Source organism: Xenopus laevis, chromosome 7L (genome assembly GCF_017654675.1).
Source record: "Xenopus laevis strain J_2021 chromosome 7L, Xenopus_laevis_v10.1, whole genome shotgun sequence".
Classification (NCBI taxonomy): Eukaryota; Metazoa; Chordata; class Amphibia; order Anura; family Pipidae; genus Xenopus; species Xenopus laevis.
In genome coordinates, this window is record NC_054383.1 from 13360812 (window position 1) to 13379867 (window position 19056).

Below are 19056 nucleotides of genomic sequence, written 5' to 3' on the forward strand. Positions count from 1 at the left end.
ACTATAAATATATTTAAAATTCTGTATAAAATTATCATCCATGGGGAACATTCCCAAGAGACAAGACTTCTGAATTCTGGCCCATATACCCTGTGTTAAGGCAACTTTGATAGATAGTCTTAGAAATGGCCCATCACATGGAGCTGAAATAAAGAAGATGGTAGACTTTATTATGGGACTGTAATATAAAGCTAATTTTCATAAAAAGTACAATCCACCATGTCTGTTTATGTTTTGTTTTACACCAAAGCAAGTAATACCAATCACCAATACATTCTGGGGATATTAGTTATAAATGCTTAGGCAGGTGGGGAGAACCAGGTTAGTGCAAAGTACACCCATTGGTCTCCTAAGAAGCTGATCTTTCACTTTATATCTAACTTACCAAAGCAGTTTATTTCTAATAGATTAGCAACAATAGTGCAACTATAGCACTATATTTTATTCTGCAGAATGCTTTACAATACATGAGTAAACAGCTCTAGAATAGGGATGTCGCGGACTGTTCGCCCGCGAACTAATTCGCGCGAACATCGACTATTCGCGTTCGGCGAATGTTCGCGAACGTCGCGCGACGTTCGCCAATTTGGGTTCGCCTTAGCTGGCGCTTATTTTTGCCCTCTCACCCCAGACCAGCAGATACATGGCAGCCAATCAGGAAGCTCTCCCTCCTGGACCACCCCCACACCCCCTGGATCACTCCCCTTCCATATATAAACTGAAGCCCTGCAGCGTTTTTTCATTCTGCCTGTGTGTGCTTGGAAGAGCTAGTGTAGGGAGAGAGCTGTTAGTGATTTGAGGGACAGTTGATAGTAACTTTGCTGGCTAGTAATCTACTTGATACTGCTCTGTATTGTAGGGACAGAACTCTGCAGGGATTTGAGGGACATTTTAGGTTAGGTAGCTTTGCTGGCTAGTAATCTACCTTCTACTGCAGTGCTCTGTATGTAGCTGCTGTGGGCAGCTGTCCTGCTGCTGATCTCTCATCTGCATCTGTTCTTCAAACAACTGCCACCTAGCTGTGTGATCATTTTCACATTCTGTCTAAATATCAATAATAATACCGTCTCCAGAAACACCACCTGAGTGACGTTTTCCAAGCAGCAATAATATATTCCGTATCCACTGCTGTAGTGTATACGTTGCCCTTGCAGGCATTGTTTGCCCAGTCTTTAACCAAGTGCCACCTAGCTGTGTGAGCTTTTTCACATTCCGTGTCCAGAAACATCACCTGAGTGACGTAGTGTGATTTCTGCCCTTTACAGCACAAAACGCAGCGCTGTGTCAACAATGGATTTTTCAGATACATTTTTGCCCTTGATCCCCCTCTGGCATGCCACTGTCCAGGTCGTTGCACCCTTTAAACAACTTTAAAATCATTTTTCTGGCCAGAAATGTCTTTTCTAGCTTTTAAAATTCGCCTTCCCATTGAAGTCTATGGGGTTCGCGACGTTCGCGAACTATTCGCATGTTTTGTCGCAAGTTCGCGAATATGTCCGCGAACATTTTTTCCGCCGTTCGCTACATCCCTACTCTAGAAGCTCTCTGTTTGTTTAGGATAGAAGCTGCCATATTAGCTTGGTGTGACATCACTTCCTGCCTGAGTCTCTCCCTGCTCACTCAGCTCAGATTACAGCAGGGAGGGGAGGAGGGAGGGGGAAAACGGAGAGGGAAAGAGGAGCAAACTGAGCATGCTCAAGCCCTAGCCCTGGAGGATTAAGCTGAAAACAGGAAGTCTGATACAGAAGCCCATGAGTACACAATAGAAGGAAAGAAATACAGTGTTTCTTTTGACAGAGGATTCAGAGCAGCATTACTTTGAGGGTTTACTGGTGTATTTATATAGACCTTTCTGATAAAGCTTATGTAATTTTAGCCTTTCCCTCTCCTTTAACAGTGGCTCAAAAAATATCGGTAACAATGAAGCATCAAACCTGATGGCAATTAAACTCACTCAAGGTCTCCACTCACTGAATATCTCTCTTGTGCTCTTTATATTATATAAAAAAGGGCTTATTTAGTATAAATAATACATTGTGGAATCATCAGTTCTAATTGGTGCCTTTCCTGATTTTTTTTATTTACATCTGTGTAGAGTCTGTCTTAACAAACAAACAGAAAAATAGAATCATATGCACAGGTTTTAGGAAAACTTTCTGAAGAACCTCAATGATTTGTGACCTGTATGTAAGCACTCAGCCTGGTGACTTTATGTGGTCATGAAATTCCTCAGTGAGTTCTGAAATCCTTATATTTGATAATGGGAGCTACAGTATTCCCTATATGCACTAAGTGACTGAAAGTATCCAGACACCTGCCTGTCCAACATCTCAGAGACAAACCAAGGGGAGGATTAAAATGAAGTTGCTACTCCGTTGCTGTTGTATCAGCTTCTATTCTTATGGGAAGGTTTTCTGTGGTTGCCTTGGGCTGGTACAGAAGCACAAAACATCATGTACAACATTTGTAGCTACTTCTTTAGTTAAAGGAAAACTATAACCACAAAATGAACACTTAAGCAACAGACAGTTTACATCATATTAAATGGCATATTGAAGAATCTCACCAAACTGGAATATATATTTAAGTAAATATTGCCCTTTTACATTTCTTGCCTTGAGCCACCATTTCGTTATGATCTGTGTGCGGCCTCAGAGATCACCTGACCAGAAATACTACAACTCTAAGGGGCACATTTACTAAGGGTCGAATTTCGAAGTGAAAAAAAACATCGAAATTCGACCATCGAATTGCAATAGTTCGATAGACGAAGTCAAAGTTTTTTTTGATCGAATATAGCCATATTCGATTGAAGTTAAATCGTTCAATCTATCGATTAAATCCTTCGATTCAAACGATTCGAAAAATGTAATCGATCGATTGAACGATTTAAAAAAAACGTAGAAATCCATAAACTTAGCCAAATGTTGGCTATAGGTTCTAGGAGGTCCCCTTAGGCTAACATAGCAATTTGGCAGGTTTAAGGTGGCGAAGTGTCGAAGTCGAAGTTTTTTAAAGAGACAGTACTTCGATTTTCAAATGGTCGAATATTCAAACTTTTTCCAATTCGAATCGAAGTCGAATTTGGCCTATTCGATGGTCAAAGTACCCAAAAAATTACTTCGAAATTAGAAGTTTTTGAATTCGAAAATTCAAAAAGTGTTGAAGCAAAAGACACAACTCTGTCTGTTAATTGGCTCATGTGACCTAACATGTATGGTTTGTTTGGTGTGTTTGTGTGCACCGTGAATCGTAGGATCCCAGGGGGCGGCCCTTATTTTTTAAAATGGCAATTTTCTATTTATGATTACCCAATGGCACTTACTACTAGAAAAGTATATTATTATGAAAATGGTTTATTTACATGAAGCAGGGTTTTACATATGAGCTGTTTTATGTAATATCTTTTTATAGAGACCTACATTGTTTGGGGGCAATAGTTTTCCTTTAAGCGTTAGTTCTCCTTTAAATAAATGTGTACATTTATTGTTCAGCCCCTGGCCTGCCCACTCAATCCCCTGATCCACTCAAAAATACCTTTTCCCTTCCCCATTCATACCTGAGCCATCCATGATCTCATTGCCTCTCTCACGTTCATCATCTACTAGTCTAAAAAGATGGCAAGCCTATTGTCAAATAAATGGATCTCTGTTTTATTTGACAAAGGGCACATGTACAGACAGCTCTACACGGGTACATATGACCCACTATGGTCAGCACTGTACTACAGCTAACTGCTGGTTGGTTGCTATGGTTACTGTTCCAATTAAATTGTATTACATTAAAGGGGTTGTTCACCTTTGAGTTAACTTTTAGTATGATGTAGAGATAATTTGCAATTGGTTTTCATTTTTTATTTGTGTTTTTTTTAGTTATTTTGCTTTTTATTCAGCAGCTTTCCAGTTTGCAAATTCAGGTATCTGGTTACTAGGGTCGACATTCCCCTAGCAACCATGCATTGATTTGAATAAGAGACTGGAATATGAATAGGAGAGGCCTGAATAGAAAGGGCAATAATGAAAAGAAGCAATAACAATACATTTGTAGCCTTACAGAGCTTTTGTTTTTTTTTTAGATGGGGTCAGTGAACCCCATTTGAAAGCTGGAAAGAGTCAGAAGAAGAAGGCAAATAATTCAAAACTATAAAAAAAAAACAATGAATACCAATTGAAAAGTTGCTTATAATTAGCCATAACATACTAAGTGGCATGATTCAAAGTTTTTCACCCCAAAAAAATCCACCAATTGACCCCAAATAGGTTCTAGGAGGTCCCTCATAGCCTAAAACAGCAATTTGGTGGGTTTTAGATGACGAATGGTCGATGTCGAATTTTTAAAAAGACAGTACATGATAAATTTCAAAATTCGAATTTCTCATTTTTTTCAAATTCGAAATCTAATTTGGACTATTCCCTAGTCCCTAGGAAAGGCTGGTGTAAGCCTGAAATGTTGCTGAACTGTATTCTTGTCTAAGATGAAGCCCTTCAAATAAAGGCTTTTTAAGAAAAATTACTTTGGATGGTGCTGTCTATATACAAAAGTTGCAAAATTTCGGCTGGAAGTGGCTGCCTGAGACGTGCACCTGATTGACACACTAATTCGTTGGTGGGTGCTGACTTTTTATCTACTGTGTTGGACTATTCCCTAGTCAAATTACACAAAAATTAGCTCGAAATTCGATTATTTTTTATTAAATTCGAATTTTCACTTCGACCTTTGATAAATCTGCCCCTTAAAGTTAACTTAAGGGTGAACCACCCTTTTAAGGTTGCCCCTGTATAACACAGCTTAAGTATCTGGAATTCTGAAGCCAAGTAAAGGAGGAAAGACAATACGGTTGCATGGAAAACAGATTTATTTAACAAAGACAATAGCAGCGCTGCAGAGTTATCTAAAAGGAATGGTTGCAGATGAGCGCACTCGGAGAACAGGGACGATTTGCATCTCCTTTGATTCTGATGTTTTATCTTTATATGCTGTTACTACTGATAAAGACTTTAGCCACTCCATCTATTAAGCAAAACTAACATTTATTATAACATTAAACAGTCTCATACTTCATACGTTACACGCTGGTCACCGCCAGTAACTTGCAGCCCTTGAGATGCTCTGAGCTACAACTCCCAGGATCCTACAAATGGATGGGATGCTGGGAGTTGTGCGCCACAAGGTCTCTAGTGATGTGAGTCTGACAACCTGGTATTACACTGCAACAAAATAAATCAATGTACAGCCCAGCAATTATACAGTACTGGGATTTGCAGAGTCGGCATTTGCTCATTAAAGGAACAGTAACACCAAAACATGAAAGTGCTTTAAAGGAATGACAATATAATGTAGTGTTACTCTGCACTGGTAAAACTGATGTGATCACTTCAGAAAAACTACTATAGTCTATATAAACAAGCTGCTGTGTAGCCATGAGGGCAGCCATTCAAGCACAGGATACACTGTAGATAACAGATCATTTCTGAAGAATCCCATTGTATACTACAGAGCTTATCTGTTTGCTGTGTATTCTGTGCCCTTTCTTCTTTTTCTGCTTTGAATGGCTGCCCCCATGGCTACACAGCAACTTATTTATATAAACTATAGTAGTACTTATCTGTTATCTACTGTGTATCCTGTACTTGAATGGCTGCCCCCAGGGCTACACAGCAGCTTGTTTATATAAACTATACTAGTATTTATCTGTTATCTACTGTGTATCCTGTACTTGAATGGCTGCCCCCATGGCTACACAGCAACTTGTTTATATAAACTATAGTAGTACTTATCTGTTATCTACTGTGCATCCTGTGCTTGAATGGCTGCCCCCATGGCTATACACCAGCTTGTTTATATAAACTATAGTAGTACTTATCTGTTATCTACTGTGTATCCTGTGCTTGAATGGCGGCCCCCATGGCTACACAGTAGTTTGTTTAAACTATAGTTGTGTTTCTGAAGCAAACACAAGTATTTCCAATACAGTACAACAGTACATTATATTTTCAGTACTTTAGGATGCTTTCAGTAGTGTTGTAACTAGATATTACTGGGCACCATAGCAAATAATTTTTTAGGCCCCCAAAATATCTAGACGTTGACCTGTTTTATCAATATTTAATGAAATTCTATACAAATTAGGGCCTCATGGCGCCCATATACCTCCTGAGCCCCCTTACAGCCGCAGGGTCTGCTTCCTCTGTAGTTACGCTCTTTTTTGGAGTTACTGGTCCTTTAAAACAACAGAAATCACCTATCACACTGCACTGACACCCGGTGGACATAAGCAGTATCACACCCAAAATTCTGCATACTGTTCATAGGAACTGATACACAGAAAGGACATTTATCCCCTTTCTTGTTTAATAAAATATTATATCAGAGCATTAAATTCATTCCAGTAATGTGAACTTTCAAAACATATAACAAAACTAAAGGGGAAGTTCAACTTGAAGTTTGCATTTTAGAATGAGTTCTCTTTCTCCTGGCTGAAATTGCAGCTGCTAACTGGTTTCTAAGGTATGTTCTTTTCTTATATATTTTCCAGCCTTTTGCTCAAACCTGTGCCTGGTTTCTGGGATCAGTGACCATAGCAACAGTAGGTCAGTTTAAAGGCTGAATACCACATCTTCCTGGAATTTTACTTGACTTTTTCATTACTGAACTTCCCCTTTACCATGTTAAATCCAGTTGTATTTCCCTAACAAGACAGACCTAGTGCAATATTTATAGAACTAACACACAGTAATTAATTTCAGGACACAAAGCAAGGGCATGCTACAGTACTGTACTATATCTTTATCCTAAGGAGAGAACACATTCCCAATTTTCACCAGTTTCAGGCTTTTATGTTGTATAAAATTGCGTGTGTGCAGTAATATCATTGTTGGTGTTTCAGAATGAATTGCTGGGTTGTGTGTATTGTGTGTCTATAGATACATGTGCGCCTTCTCTTAATTTGATATATCATCTACTGATGGGAAACCCGCAGCCTTTCTGATGTTGATAACTACATTGCTCTGCACTGGCTGATGGGAGTGGTAGTTCAAAAACATCTGATGAACTATAGGTTGGACACCTGTGTATTAGATTGCTGCCAAATGTACTGACCTAGACAGGAGGCTCAGCCGCCCCCCCCCCTATGTAACAACCATGAGGCCATGCACACGCTTTCATGCAGAAATGTCATTGTTTTGGTTCCAAAATATAGTAATTTGGTTTATAATTTAATTTGTGTGCAAAAGGGGGGCATCTAAAAACCTGTGCAAAGTTTGCTCCTAGTCTAGTAACCCATAGCAACCAATCAGATGTTTGGTTGTAACCAGGGATAACAACGGATCCACTATTTTGGATTTGGCTGAACCCCCGAATCCTTCGCTAAAGATTCGGGCGAATACCGAAACAGAATCCGAATTTGCATATTCAATTAGGGGTGGGAAGGGGGAAACATTTTTACTTCCTTGTTTTATGACAAAAAGTCAAGCGGTTTCCATTGCTGCCTATAATTTGCATATGCAAATTCCGATTCGGTTTGGCCGGGCAGAAAGATTTGTCAGAATCCGAATCCTGCTGAAAAAGGCCGAACCGAATCCTGGTTTCGGTGCATCTATAGTTATAACAACAACTGCCTGCTGATTGGTTGCAGTGGGTTAGTGGAGCTGAAGCAAACTTGGCACCTGTTATTACATTGCCCATTTATATGGAATGGAAGATGAAATTAGGATTCAGATCGTCTATTAAACTGATATTATTATGGAGAAGAAATATGTCTGTAGCTGTAGGGATGCTTAATCCATAGCCCTGTCCAATAGCCACAGGTCAGACTACCTAAGCCAAGCCTAAGAATTAAAAGAGGAATACATTTAAAAAGACTGTGAATTGTAATTGTTATTCACCAATCACATCTCTGGCACAGGTCAGGCATTCATTGGCAGCCTAGCAAAAGGCCTTCAGCTCTCTGTATTATATACAAATATATGGACCGTTGCTTTCACCAAATTGCGGAGGGAACCTGGTGAGAAAAGACTTAATTTGGACCAATAGGAAAGGTGGTAGGGTGCGCACTAACGGGAATGTGTTGCACTAATCAACAAGTAATAAAGGAATGACTCCACCCAAGCCTAAAGGTGGTCAGCTCAGCACCGTGGAACCACATAGCCCTATGGGTTTTCATGTTGTGCCAAACCAGAGCATGGTGAATGGAGGCTCAAATCTAAGTATGCTCAAATCAAGGCCACCAGTCATTCAGGCATGTTTGCTGAGGGCATGTCTTCTTATCTTGAGCTATCCATCCGCTGAGGTTGGCAAGTCTATTCCCACCCACTCCCCTTACACCTTCCACAGACATCAAGATCCAGAGCTGGTAGGTTCCATGTGCTGTGCAGTCCTAGAGGTCGGGATTCGGTGAAATGGTTGGTCATGGGAGGTGATGCTGTTGGGTTTGGTGGGTTGTGCCATCACTTTCCATACACGCTCTCATCACTGTAGGCCACATACAGAAAGTAGTCCTCCTCGTGGTTATCCTGCAAGGCAACAAAACACATTGTGAGCCATCTGCCCATTGCAAAATTAGACCAAACTCCAAAATACAGCATGAAATGTCTAACACACTGACTGCCTATGACATGGCCATTTGACATCACATTGGCAATGATATAACATCATATGGGCATTGATATGACATCATATGGGCAATGATATATCATAGGCAATATTAAGACATTGTAAGAGCTGATTTTTGTCTCTTATAATACACAAGAGCCATGAATATCCTTTAAATGATATCCTTAAAAATGGTACTTAGTGATGTCATTGGTTATAATCGGAGCTTAGTGATGTCGTTTCATGACTCACGTGAACTTGTGTATTATAATAAGAAAAAGTACCCACTGTTGCAAAATATGAGGATGTTAAAAGTCTGGTATTAGAAGCCTGTATAAAAACACTAGTCCTTAGGCCTCGTGGTTTTTATATGGTCATGGAACTCCTCGGTAACTTATAATATCCTTATATTTTACAAGAGGGGGTACTTTGATTTACTATATATATATGTGTGGCTATAAAAAGGCATGGAACTGGTAGAAATGTATTATTTTTTTGTTTAGCTAATGGTCCTCACCTCATAGAGCTGCCCCATGGTTGCGCTTGTGGGAGGAATGGTATTGTTGACGAAGAAGAAGAGGGCATCCTCGGGCCGAAGGTGAATCCTCTTCCTGATGAGGAAGTAAAATTGCCCAACTGCAAAGCCAAAAGGTAGAGGAAAAAACAATATAACTGGCAGTTAGGCAGATTAAAAAAAAAGGTATAGGAAGAAAAACAGTACAGGAAAAAACAATATAACTGGCAGTTAGGTAGATTAAAAAAAAAGGTATAGGAAAAAAAACGGTATAGGAAAAAACAATATAACTGGCAGTTAGGCAGATTAAAAAAAAAGGTATAGGAAAAAAACGGTATAGGAAAAAACATTATAACTGGCAGTTAGGTAGATTAAAAAAAAAGGTATAGAAAAAAAACGGTATAGGAAAAAACAATATAACTGGCAGTTAGGCAGATTAAAAAAAAAAAAAAAAAAGGTTGAACTTGATGGACGTGTGTCTTTTTTCAACTTTACTTACTATGTTACTATGTTACATTTAGATTAGAAATGTAGGTTGATTGGAATAGCAAGGGCTTTACCTGTTAGATCTGAGGGTACCAAGTATTTCCTTTTGTCCAGGTCTGGAACTCTGGCCTTAGGGGCCTTTTCTACAATAACCTGAAATGACAGATAATAACAATGGTAAGATTCAAATGTGGGGCCCCCTGGTCAATGCAAGAAGGCTGGGGAGGGGGGCACTGACTGTAAGTGGTTATAACTTACCAGCAGCCTTGGCTAACCTTTGGATCTCCATTCGATCCTGGAAGATGCACTTCAGGAACAGTTGGAGGGAAGTTGTACATCTCTTGTAATACCTCTTGCTAGGTAGCTCCTAGCATTATATATATAGGGATGTAGCGAACGTCGGAAAAAAAGTTCGCGAACATATTCGCGAACTTGCGTCAAAAATGCGAACGGTTCGCGAACGTCGCGAACCCCATAGACTTCAATGGGAAGGCGAATTTTAAAAGCTAGAAAAGACATTTCTGGCCAGAAAAATGATTTTAAAGTTGTTTAAAGGGTGCAACGTGGCATGCCAGAGGGGGATCAAGGGCAAATATGTTTCTAAAAAATCCATTGTTGACATAGCGCTGCGTTTTGTGCTGTAAAGGGCAGAAATCACACTACGTCACTCAGGTGGTGTTTCTGGAGACGGTATTATTATTGATATTTAGACAGAATGTGAACAAGCTCACACAGCTAGATGGCCGTTGTTTGAAAATGAAGAACACACTGGGCAAACAATGCCTACAAGGTCAACGTATACACTACTACAGCAGTGGATACGGAATATATTATTGCTGCTTGAAAAACGTCACTCAGGCGGTGTTCCTGGAGACGGTATTATTATTGATATTTAGACAGAATGTGAAAAAGCTCACACAGCTAGATGGCCGTTGTTTGAAAATGAAGAACACACTGGGCAAACAAATTGAAACAATGCCTGCAAGGTCAACGTATACACTACTACAGCAGTGGATACGGAATATATTATTGCTGCTTGAAAAACGTCACTCAGGTGGTGTTTCTGGAGACGGTATTATTATTGATATTTAGACAGAATGTGAAAAAGCTCACACAGCTAGATGGCCGTTGTTTGAAAATGAAGAACACACTGGGCAAACAATGCCTGCAAGGTCAACGTATACACTACTACAGCAGTGGATACGGAATATATTATTGCTGCTTGAAAAACGTCACTCAGGCGGTGTTTCTGGAGACGGTATTATTATTGATATTTAGACAGAATGTGAACAAGCTCACACAGCTAGATGGCCGTTGTTTGAAGAACACACTGGGCAAATAATGCCTGCAAGTGCACTACTATTGGTGCACTACTATGAAGAACAGCAAACAGCACTGTACACGTTAAAGAACAGTAAGATAAGTAAAATAAAAAAAAAATTATATGTATATTAAAAAAAAAAATTCTCGGGTTGGTGCTGCTGAACTACTAGGAGCAGCACAGTAGCACACCAGTCCCACTCCCCAACACTGCTAGACTAATAGCACTGGGCTCTTATAGTAGCAACTAGCAAAGTAAAAAAACAAAAAAGAAAATAAAAGCAGTCCTTACAAGGACTATTGGGTTATTACAGCAGTCAGCAGATGAGATCAGAAGAGATCAGTGCCCACAGCAGCTACATACAGAGCACTGCAGTAGAAGGTAGATTACTAGTCAGCAAAGCTACCCTAAAATGTCCCTCAAATCCCTGCAGAGTTCTGTCCCTCCAATACAGAGCAGTATCAAGTAGATTACTAGCCAGCAAACTTACTATCAACTGTCCCTCAAATCAGTGAAATCAGTAACAGCTCTCTCCCTACACTAGCTCTTCCAAGCACACACAGGCAGAATGAAAAAACGCTGCAGGGCTTCAGTTTATATATGGAAGGGGAGTGGTCCAGGGGGTGTGGGGGTGGTCCAGGAGGGAGAGCTTCCTGATTGGCTGCCATGTATCTGCTGGTCTGGGGTGAGAGGGCAAAAAAAAGCGCCAGGTAAGGCGAACCCAAAATGGCGAACGTCGCGCGACGTTCGCGAACATTCGGCGAGCGCGAACACCCGATGTTCGCGCGAACAAGTTCGCCGGCGAACAGTCCGCGACATCCCTATATATATATATATATCCTGTAAGTCTAAATGAATGTTTTTCATAAAGGAGAATAAAAAATGTGAAATTACGCCATACATCATATACAGAAGTATACAGTAGCCAGGATGTAGTTATTACAGGAAACACAAGAGACAAACATGTACAATAAGCAGCCAGTGACTTATTATATATATATATATATATATCCTAACAACGGTCCCAGGTGGATCAAAACAAGTCAATGTCCTTGGTAATTTAATACAAAAATAAAATTGCCTTGTGCCTTGCCAATGCTGTGAGTGTTTTTGCAAATAATTGGTTTTATATATATATATATATATATATATATATATATATATATATATATATATATATATATATATATATATATATATATATATATATATATATATATATAGTATTTTATAGTATTTGGATGGGTGGCACACCGCTTCTCAACTTCACCCAGTTGCACGGTTAAGGTATCACATATGCACTCTCAGTCAGCACTATAGAATACAGTTGTAGCTAACTTGGATTTTTCTACATTGATTTTTGTAACTTGTTTTTAATAAGTAACTTATTACACTGCACAAAGTATTCTTATCATGATGAGCATTTTCACTTGATTGGTGTTTTTAGTAATTGTCACTTTTTTGAGACAATGTCACTTTATTTATGTATTTTATATAAAAGTATTGCACATTGTCACTTTTATACCTTGCACCAATCACATTAATGCTTTGAATGCGATGTCATTCTCTAATTGCCTATGGTTCATTGGCTATATATATCACATATGTTTAGGGTATGGTTGCCTTGAGAAACGTTACGTTGGCTGGAACATGCTTCACTAAATACACTTTCTACTTTTGAAAAATATCCCTGTGTTGCTGGTTCATTTGAGAGTGTATATATATATATATATATATATATATATATATATATATATATATATATATATATATATATATATATATATATATATAACAAATTAGAAAGGTCCAAACATCACGATGGCTGTATATGCTCACATAAATGTAATATTTTTGTTTTGCACAACAAATGATAGAAATATATATATATATGTATGGGGGATACTGCCGGACAGTGGCAGTATAAACGGTGTCTGCCATTGGTTGCATAACAAGGCTCTGGACTGCAGGAGGCCAGCACTGAAAGAGTTAAGCTCAGCACAAGCGAAGGCCTCCCATCTCATTGCAGTGCAGGCAGGGGAGGAGGAAAGGCCTCAGCTCTCCAGTAGCACCCATCTACAAATAACACACACACCATCCAACCATCCAGACGGCAATCTCTGTCCATCAGACTGACACTCTGGAATGACTACTGGGCACCTTCAATAGGGTGCTGAAAGCCATACACAAAGGGATGAGACACGAGAGAGTAGGATTCCCAGTGGATTCATGTAAATTACTGTAAAGACATTGCAGTGGCCCTTAAACCCATAACTACTGAATACAGATTACTGATTAACCCAGCAATCTCTTCTATACAGTATAAATATATACATTATAGCTCATATTAGAGCTCCTGGTTGTATACTGAACATTGCACCCCCTGTTGTAAAAGATAAGGATATTATTAAGGTGGCTATACCCAATATAAGATCCGCTTGTTTTGCGAGGTCACCAAACGAGCGGATCTTTCCCCGATATGCCCAGCAACAGCAGGGTGACTTATTTAATTAAGCCTTAGGGCCAAACGATTGGATTATAACGATGGCAATGGGAGCTGATGGGTTGTTGGACCACTACAACTAGCCGATGCAGTCCTTAATAGCAGGAAAATAAATTTAAACCTGCTCAATCAGCCAGATATCGATCGGGGGGATCCATCAGAACACCCCATACATAGGCAGATATGCTACCAAATCAGTCTAAAGGGCCAATATCAGCAGTTTTAATCTACCTGTGTATGGCCACCTTTAAGGTGGCCATTGACGTAGAGATCCGCTCGTTTGGCGACCGCCCGATATGCCCACATTGAGGAGGGCAATATATCGGGCTGAACTGAACGTGGGCCCTAGGGCCTAACGACTGGATCATAATGCATCCGATATGGGCAGGGTCGGATTTACATAAAGGGCACCCCTGTCCCCTCCATTTTATTTGCTCAAATTTTCACGGGACTAAAGCAATGGGGATTGGCGCATGGGAAACTAAAGAAACTATTTTATCTCCTGCGTGCCCCAGTGTTTCTGAATCAATGTGGGTGTGGGCGAGCAGCATGCTGCCTCCTAAAATCCTGCCGCCCTAGGCCCGGGCCTTAGTGGCCTCTCCACAAATCCGGGCCTGGATACGGGCGGTCAGAAAGCGGGACCATATAAATGCACAGATGCGGCCGCCATCCAACGGGATTTTTTAACCTGCCCGATCGAGATCAGCCAGATAGTGATCAGGGAAGCCCGTCGGATGGCCCCACACATGGTCCAATAAGCTGCAGACTCGCCCTTTAGTCACTAGAGTTCCATGAGCATATAAAGGCCGAAGATATCGCTTAGCACCTTTTATAAGGATATATTTTACAGGACATTCATGTCTCTTGTGTATTACAAGGATATTAAAAGTCTCCAATGAGCTCCGTGATCACATAAAGGCACAAGAATGCAGGACGAGCACTTTTATATAGGTCATGGAAGTACCAACTCCTAACCTTTACAACATGGGATACATTATTCACTATATAATGCACAGGTTTCAGGGTGACATGACACATATGACATCACTGAGCACTGATTATAACTGATGATGTCACTGAGCAAAATCTAGAAGAATATATTTTACTGGGTATTTGTGGTTCTTGTGTATAACAACAGGGTTGGACTGGGCCCTGCAGGACACCGGGAAAAAAAACAGATGGACTTCGTTGACCCCTGCATGCTCCCACTGAATGCTGGGAATGCGCCTCCTTCCCATTCAATCACAGTGACAAAGGATGGAGATTATAGGGACACAACACTTGGGGGACACAATAGGGGGCTCTTAAAGGAGAACTAAATCCTAAAAATGAATGTGGCTAAAAATGCCATATTTTATATACTGAACTTATTGCACCAGCCTAAAGTTTGAGCTTGTCAATAGCAGCAATGATCCAGGACTTCAAACTTGTCACAGGGGGTCACCATCTTGGAAAGTGTCTGTGACACTCACATGCTCAGTGGGCTCTGAGCAGCTGTTGAGAAGCTGAGTTTAGGGGTCGTCACTAATTATCCAGCAGAAAATGAGGTTGGTCTGTAATATAAGCTGATGCTACAGGGCTGATTATTAAATTCCGATGCTAATTGCACTGGTTTCTGTGCTGCCATGTAGTAATTATCTGTATTAATTGCTAATCAGCCTTATATTGTGACATTTCTATTCTATGTGTACTGTATATTGTGAGTGGGTCCCTAAGCTCAGTAAGTGACAGCAGCACAGAGCATGTGCAGTGAATCAGCAGAAAAGAAGATGGGGAGCTACTGGGGCATCTTTGGAGACACAAATCTTTACTACTAAAGGGCTGTGGTTGCCTTGGGCTGGTACAGAGGAACAAAACATAATGTACAACATTTATAGCTACTTCTTTAGTTAGGCCTTAGTTCTATTTGGGCCCTGGACAACCTGATGCTGAATAACAACAGATGACCAGGGGATGGGACAGTAAAATAATTGTTCTCTAAAGGTAGGGACAAGTTCTTATATATAAATGCCCTGGGAGGAGAACGTGGGCATTGCAGAAAGGTCTATACCTCCCCACCTTGAGATTAATCCTACTTATATGTGACTGCCTTGCACTTGCACCAGACAGTAGCCAGCTGGGACCGTGCAGCACAAAGCTCTGCAGTCATAATAAATACCAGTTCATGGTTTTGCAGCAGAGACTTGGTGATACAAAGCTCTGCATCAAGAGAAAGTGACATGCAGGGCTCCCACTGCTGCTATAACTAGGGGTATAAAGCAGGCCTGGACTGGCAATCTGTGGGTTCTGGCAAATGCCAGAGGGGCTGCTATAAGGTGCCATAGAAAGTCAGTATTTAGTGGGCTGGTGGGGGCTGTTTGGGCCTCTGTGTGGGCTGATTGGGCCTCTGTGTACCTGAAATGCCAGAGCCTATTTTAATTCTCAGTCCGGACCTGGTATAAAGCTATGGATCTATAGTGGGGGTGGGGACACTGTATGGATGAAAGGAAAGGCATTAAGTGACAGTCAGTGGCTCTGCAGGGGGGGGGGAAGTGACAGTCCATGACAACAGACAGTCCATGTGTCTCAGTGGCAGCAGAAGGTGACAGACCAGGAATCGGAGGAGGGGCAGGTGACAATGAGAGGCTTTCTTGCTTAAAAATATCTCTAACAATGACTGAGGCCCATAGAAACAATAAGGCCTCTAGCATCCGGCCCTCTAGCAAAGAAACAGCAGAACTACAAAGCTCTGCTGCTGTCAGCGACAACACAGGGCCTAGGCATTAAAGGCATAAAAGTAAAGGTGGCCATAGACGCACCGATAATATCGTATGAAAATTCAGTGCTTGTATGGTGGGAGACGAGCCGAGTGATATCGCCAGTAGACTTGGATATCGGTCGGCTCATCAATCGGGCTTTTGAGGGCAACCGAACATCGGCCATTGTTAGTGCTGAATCGTCAGATACAGGTCGAATTCTATTGTTTCTGTCTGTATATCTGATGATTCAGCTCTAAATGTGTGTATTAAAACAAACAGTCTTTCCTGGAAACATCTTTTCCAGGAAACATCGTAATTGTTACGTCTATGGCCACCTTTAACAACTCTCCAAATTACATTTAGTCCACATTTCCAATGGTTTGCTACATGTAACTGTAGTTGAAAGCAGTATTTATTTTCCATTTCTGTTCTCTTTGTTGGAGAGTTAAAACTATGTAGCAGAAGTCCTCTTTTCCCCCTCTGGGGTTGTTGGACAGAGATGCCTTCTGCCACATTATTACATTGTTTCAGGAGGCAAAAAAAAAACAAATAATAATAAACATGCAGCTTTCTGTAGCTATTACATTTACAACTAACTTTAAAAGCATTGGAAAACTGTAATGAATGTATATTGGAAAGTTGTTTGGAATGACTTTGCCTTTTATGATGCAATAATTCCATTTTTGGGTGGAGATCCCCTTTAAGGGAACCCAGTCCTGGGGCAGATGACGATACTCTGGGGTCTCTGTGGATACTATGTGGTTAGTAGGGGTGTTACTATAGAGGAGGCAGACCCTGTAGCTGCAGCGGGCCCCAGGAGGCATAGGGGGCCCCAGGAGGAATAGGGGGCCTCAGGAGGCCCAAATAATGAGCAATTTCAACATATATCCTGGTAAAACAGCACATTTCTCTGGATATGTTGGGAGCCCTAAAATTAATGTGCTGTGGGGTCCAGTAACATTTAGTTACGGCACTGGGTTAGGGCAAGGGATTGAGGGATGGAGAGTGGGATCAACAGGGAGATGAAACAGCTCCGCTGTCCCTACTTACAGGCACCCTATCCGGGTATTTCTTTCTGATCTTCTCGCCCTCCTTCTTCCTGTATTCGAAAGGATGATCCTCCTTATACTGGAATTTCATGGCTGCCCTGGGAGACTGTGCGTGTATATCAGTCAGCTGTTGCCTCTCGGTGTCTACTGATCAGCAGATGCCGTTCCTTTAAACCCCAATAACAAGCTATGTGACAGTGTACTGAGCAAGGGCAATGTGACATCACTAAGCCCTGCCCCTGGGCAGTACCAACAGAGCAAAACAAAGGGGATGCTGAAATTAACCGTATCCCTGCCTGATTGGACAGATGGAAAGCATACAGTCTGAATTTAAAGAACCCTATAGCTCCCAGGCATTGAAATCATAGGCCAGGCTATTGGGGCGTATGGGCAGGGGTGTAGGTGAGGATGGGGTGCAGTGTATTGGCAGCGGCACAAGGTGTAGCAACTTATTCACACGCAAACCTGTTTGTCTGAGTCACCTGTTATTCTCCACGGAGTCACGTGAAACCCAGAGTCACAAGACAAGGTGACACAGCAGCACGGCACTGCAGAACTTAATATTATTAACCTGCGATTGGCCAAAGACCTACGCTAGAGACTGGAAAAAGTCCCTTTAGGGCAGAGACACACACTCAGATTCGTGGGAGATTAGTAGCCCAGCGAAAAATCGACTCTTCTTTAGGGATGGGCGAATTTTTTTCGCCTTGTTTTGCCGCATGAATTGACACCCATAGACTTGTATGGCGGTGTGCATCAGACAAAAAAGACGCGCGTCAAAAAAATTTCGCCGCACGTCAACATATATCTGACGCCCATAGACTTTAATGGGCGTTGGCAACAATTCGCCAGTGGCGAATGTTTGGCGAAACAAAATGGGTCAAATTTGCCCATCCCTACTCTTCTTCGGGGCGACTAATCTCCCCAAACTGCCTTCCCGGGTAGAATGTAAATCGCCGGCAGGATGGCACTCGGAGCTCTTCGTTTTCCGAAGTTGCCTCACGAGGAAACTTTGGCCGACTTCGGAAAATGAATCGATCCGATTGCCATCCTGTCGACGATTTCGATTCTAGGCGGCAGGAGGCAGTTAGGGGAGATTAGTCGCCCCGAAGAAGAGACGATATATCGCCAGGAGACTAAATCTCCCTGAATCTGAGCGTGTGTCTCTGCCCTTATATTCACTAACCTGTAGGAGCATATATTTAAAGGGGTTGTTCACCTTTAAATTAACTGTTAGTATGTTGTAGAGAGTTATATTCTGAGACAATGTGCCTTTGGTTTGCATTTTTTATTATTTGCGGTTTTTGAGTTATTTAGCTTTTTATTCAGCAGTCTGGTTGCTAGCAGGGGTGTAACTACAGAGGAAGCAGACCCAGGGGCACAGGAGATCCTATATATATTGTATGCATATACAATCTCAATAAATATTGATAAAACAAGTCAACCTATAGGCATTTTGGGGCCTGAAAAAGAATTTGCTGTGGGGCCCAATAATATCTAGTTACGCCACTGGTTGCTAGGGTCCACATTACCCTAGTAACCATGCATTAGCCATGAATGAGAGGCTGGAATATGAATATAAAGATGAGTAATAGCAATAACTATACATTTGTAGCCTAACAGAGCATTTATTTTTTAGATGGGGTCAGTAACTCCTCATTCAAAAACTGTAGAGGACAATAGAGAAACTTCCGGTTGTAGAAAGTATTAATGTTCCTACGAAAGATATATATTAATAAGAAATAAACAACGATTAGATGATATCTGTAGTGTATCAGAATAGCACCGTAGATTAGGAGAGGAACTAAGTTTGCATAGAAGTTAGGCAATTCTTACCGTAAAACAATACTAAAAGT

The 19056-nt window shown here is 41.0% G+C and overlaps 1 protein-coding gene across 1 annotated transcript; it reads right to left on the reverse strand.

The window, feature by feature from the left end:
* Window positions 1-6461: 6461 nt before the first annotated feature.
* On the reverse strand, window positions 6462-17399 carry gabarapl1.L (GABA(A) receptor-associated protein like 1 L homeolog). The gene is made up of 4 exons (XM_041570249.1): window positions 17202-17399; window positions 9664-9742; window positions 9107-9225; window positions 6462-8510 (listed from the first exon to the last, which is right to left on the reverse strand). The coding sequence occupies exons 1-4, from the start codon at window positions 17289-17291 to the stop codon at window positions 8445-8447; spliced, it is 354 nt and encodes a 117-aa protein (XP_041426183.1). The 5' UTR covers window positions 17292-17399; the 3' UTR covers window positions 6462-8444.
* Window positions 17400-19056: the final 1657 nt, after the last annotated feature.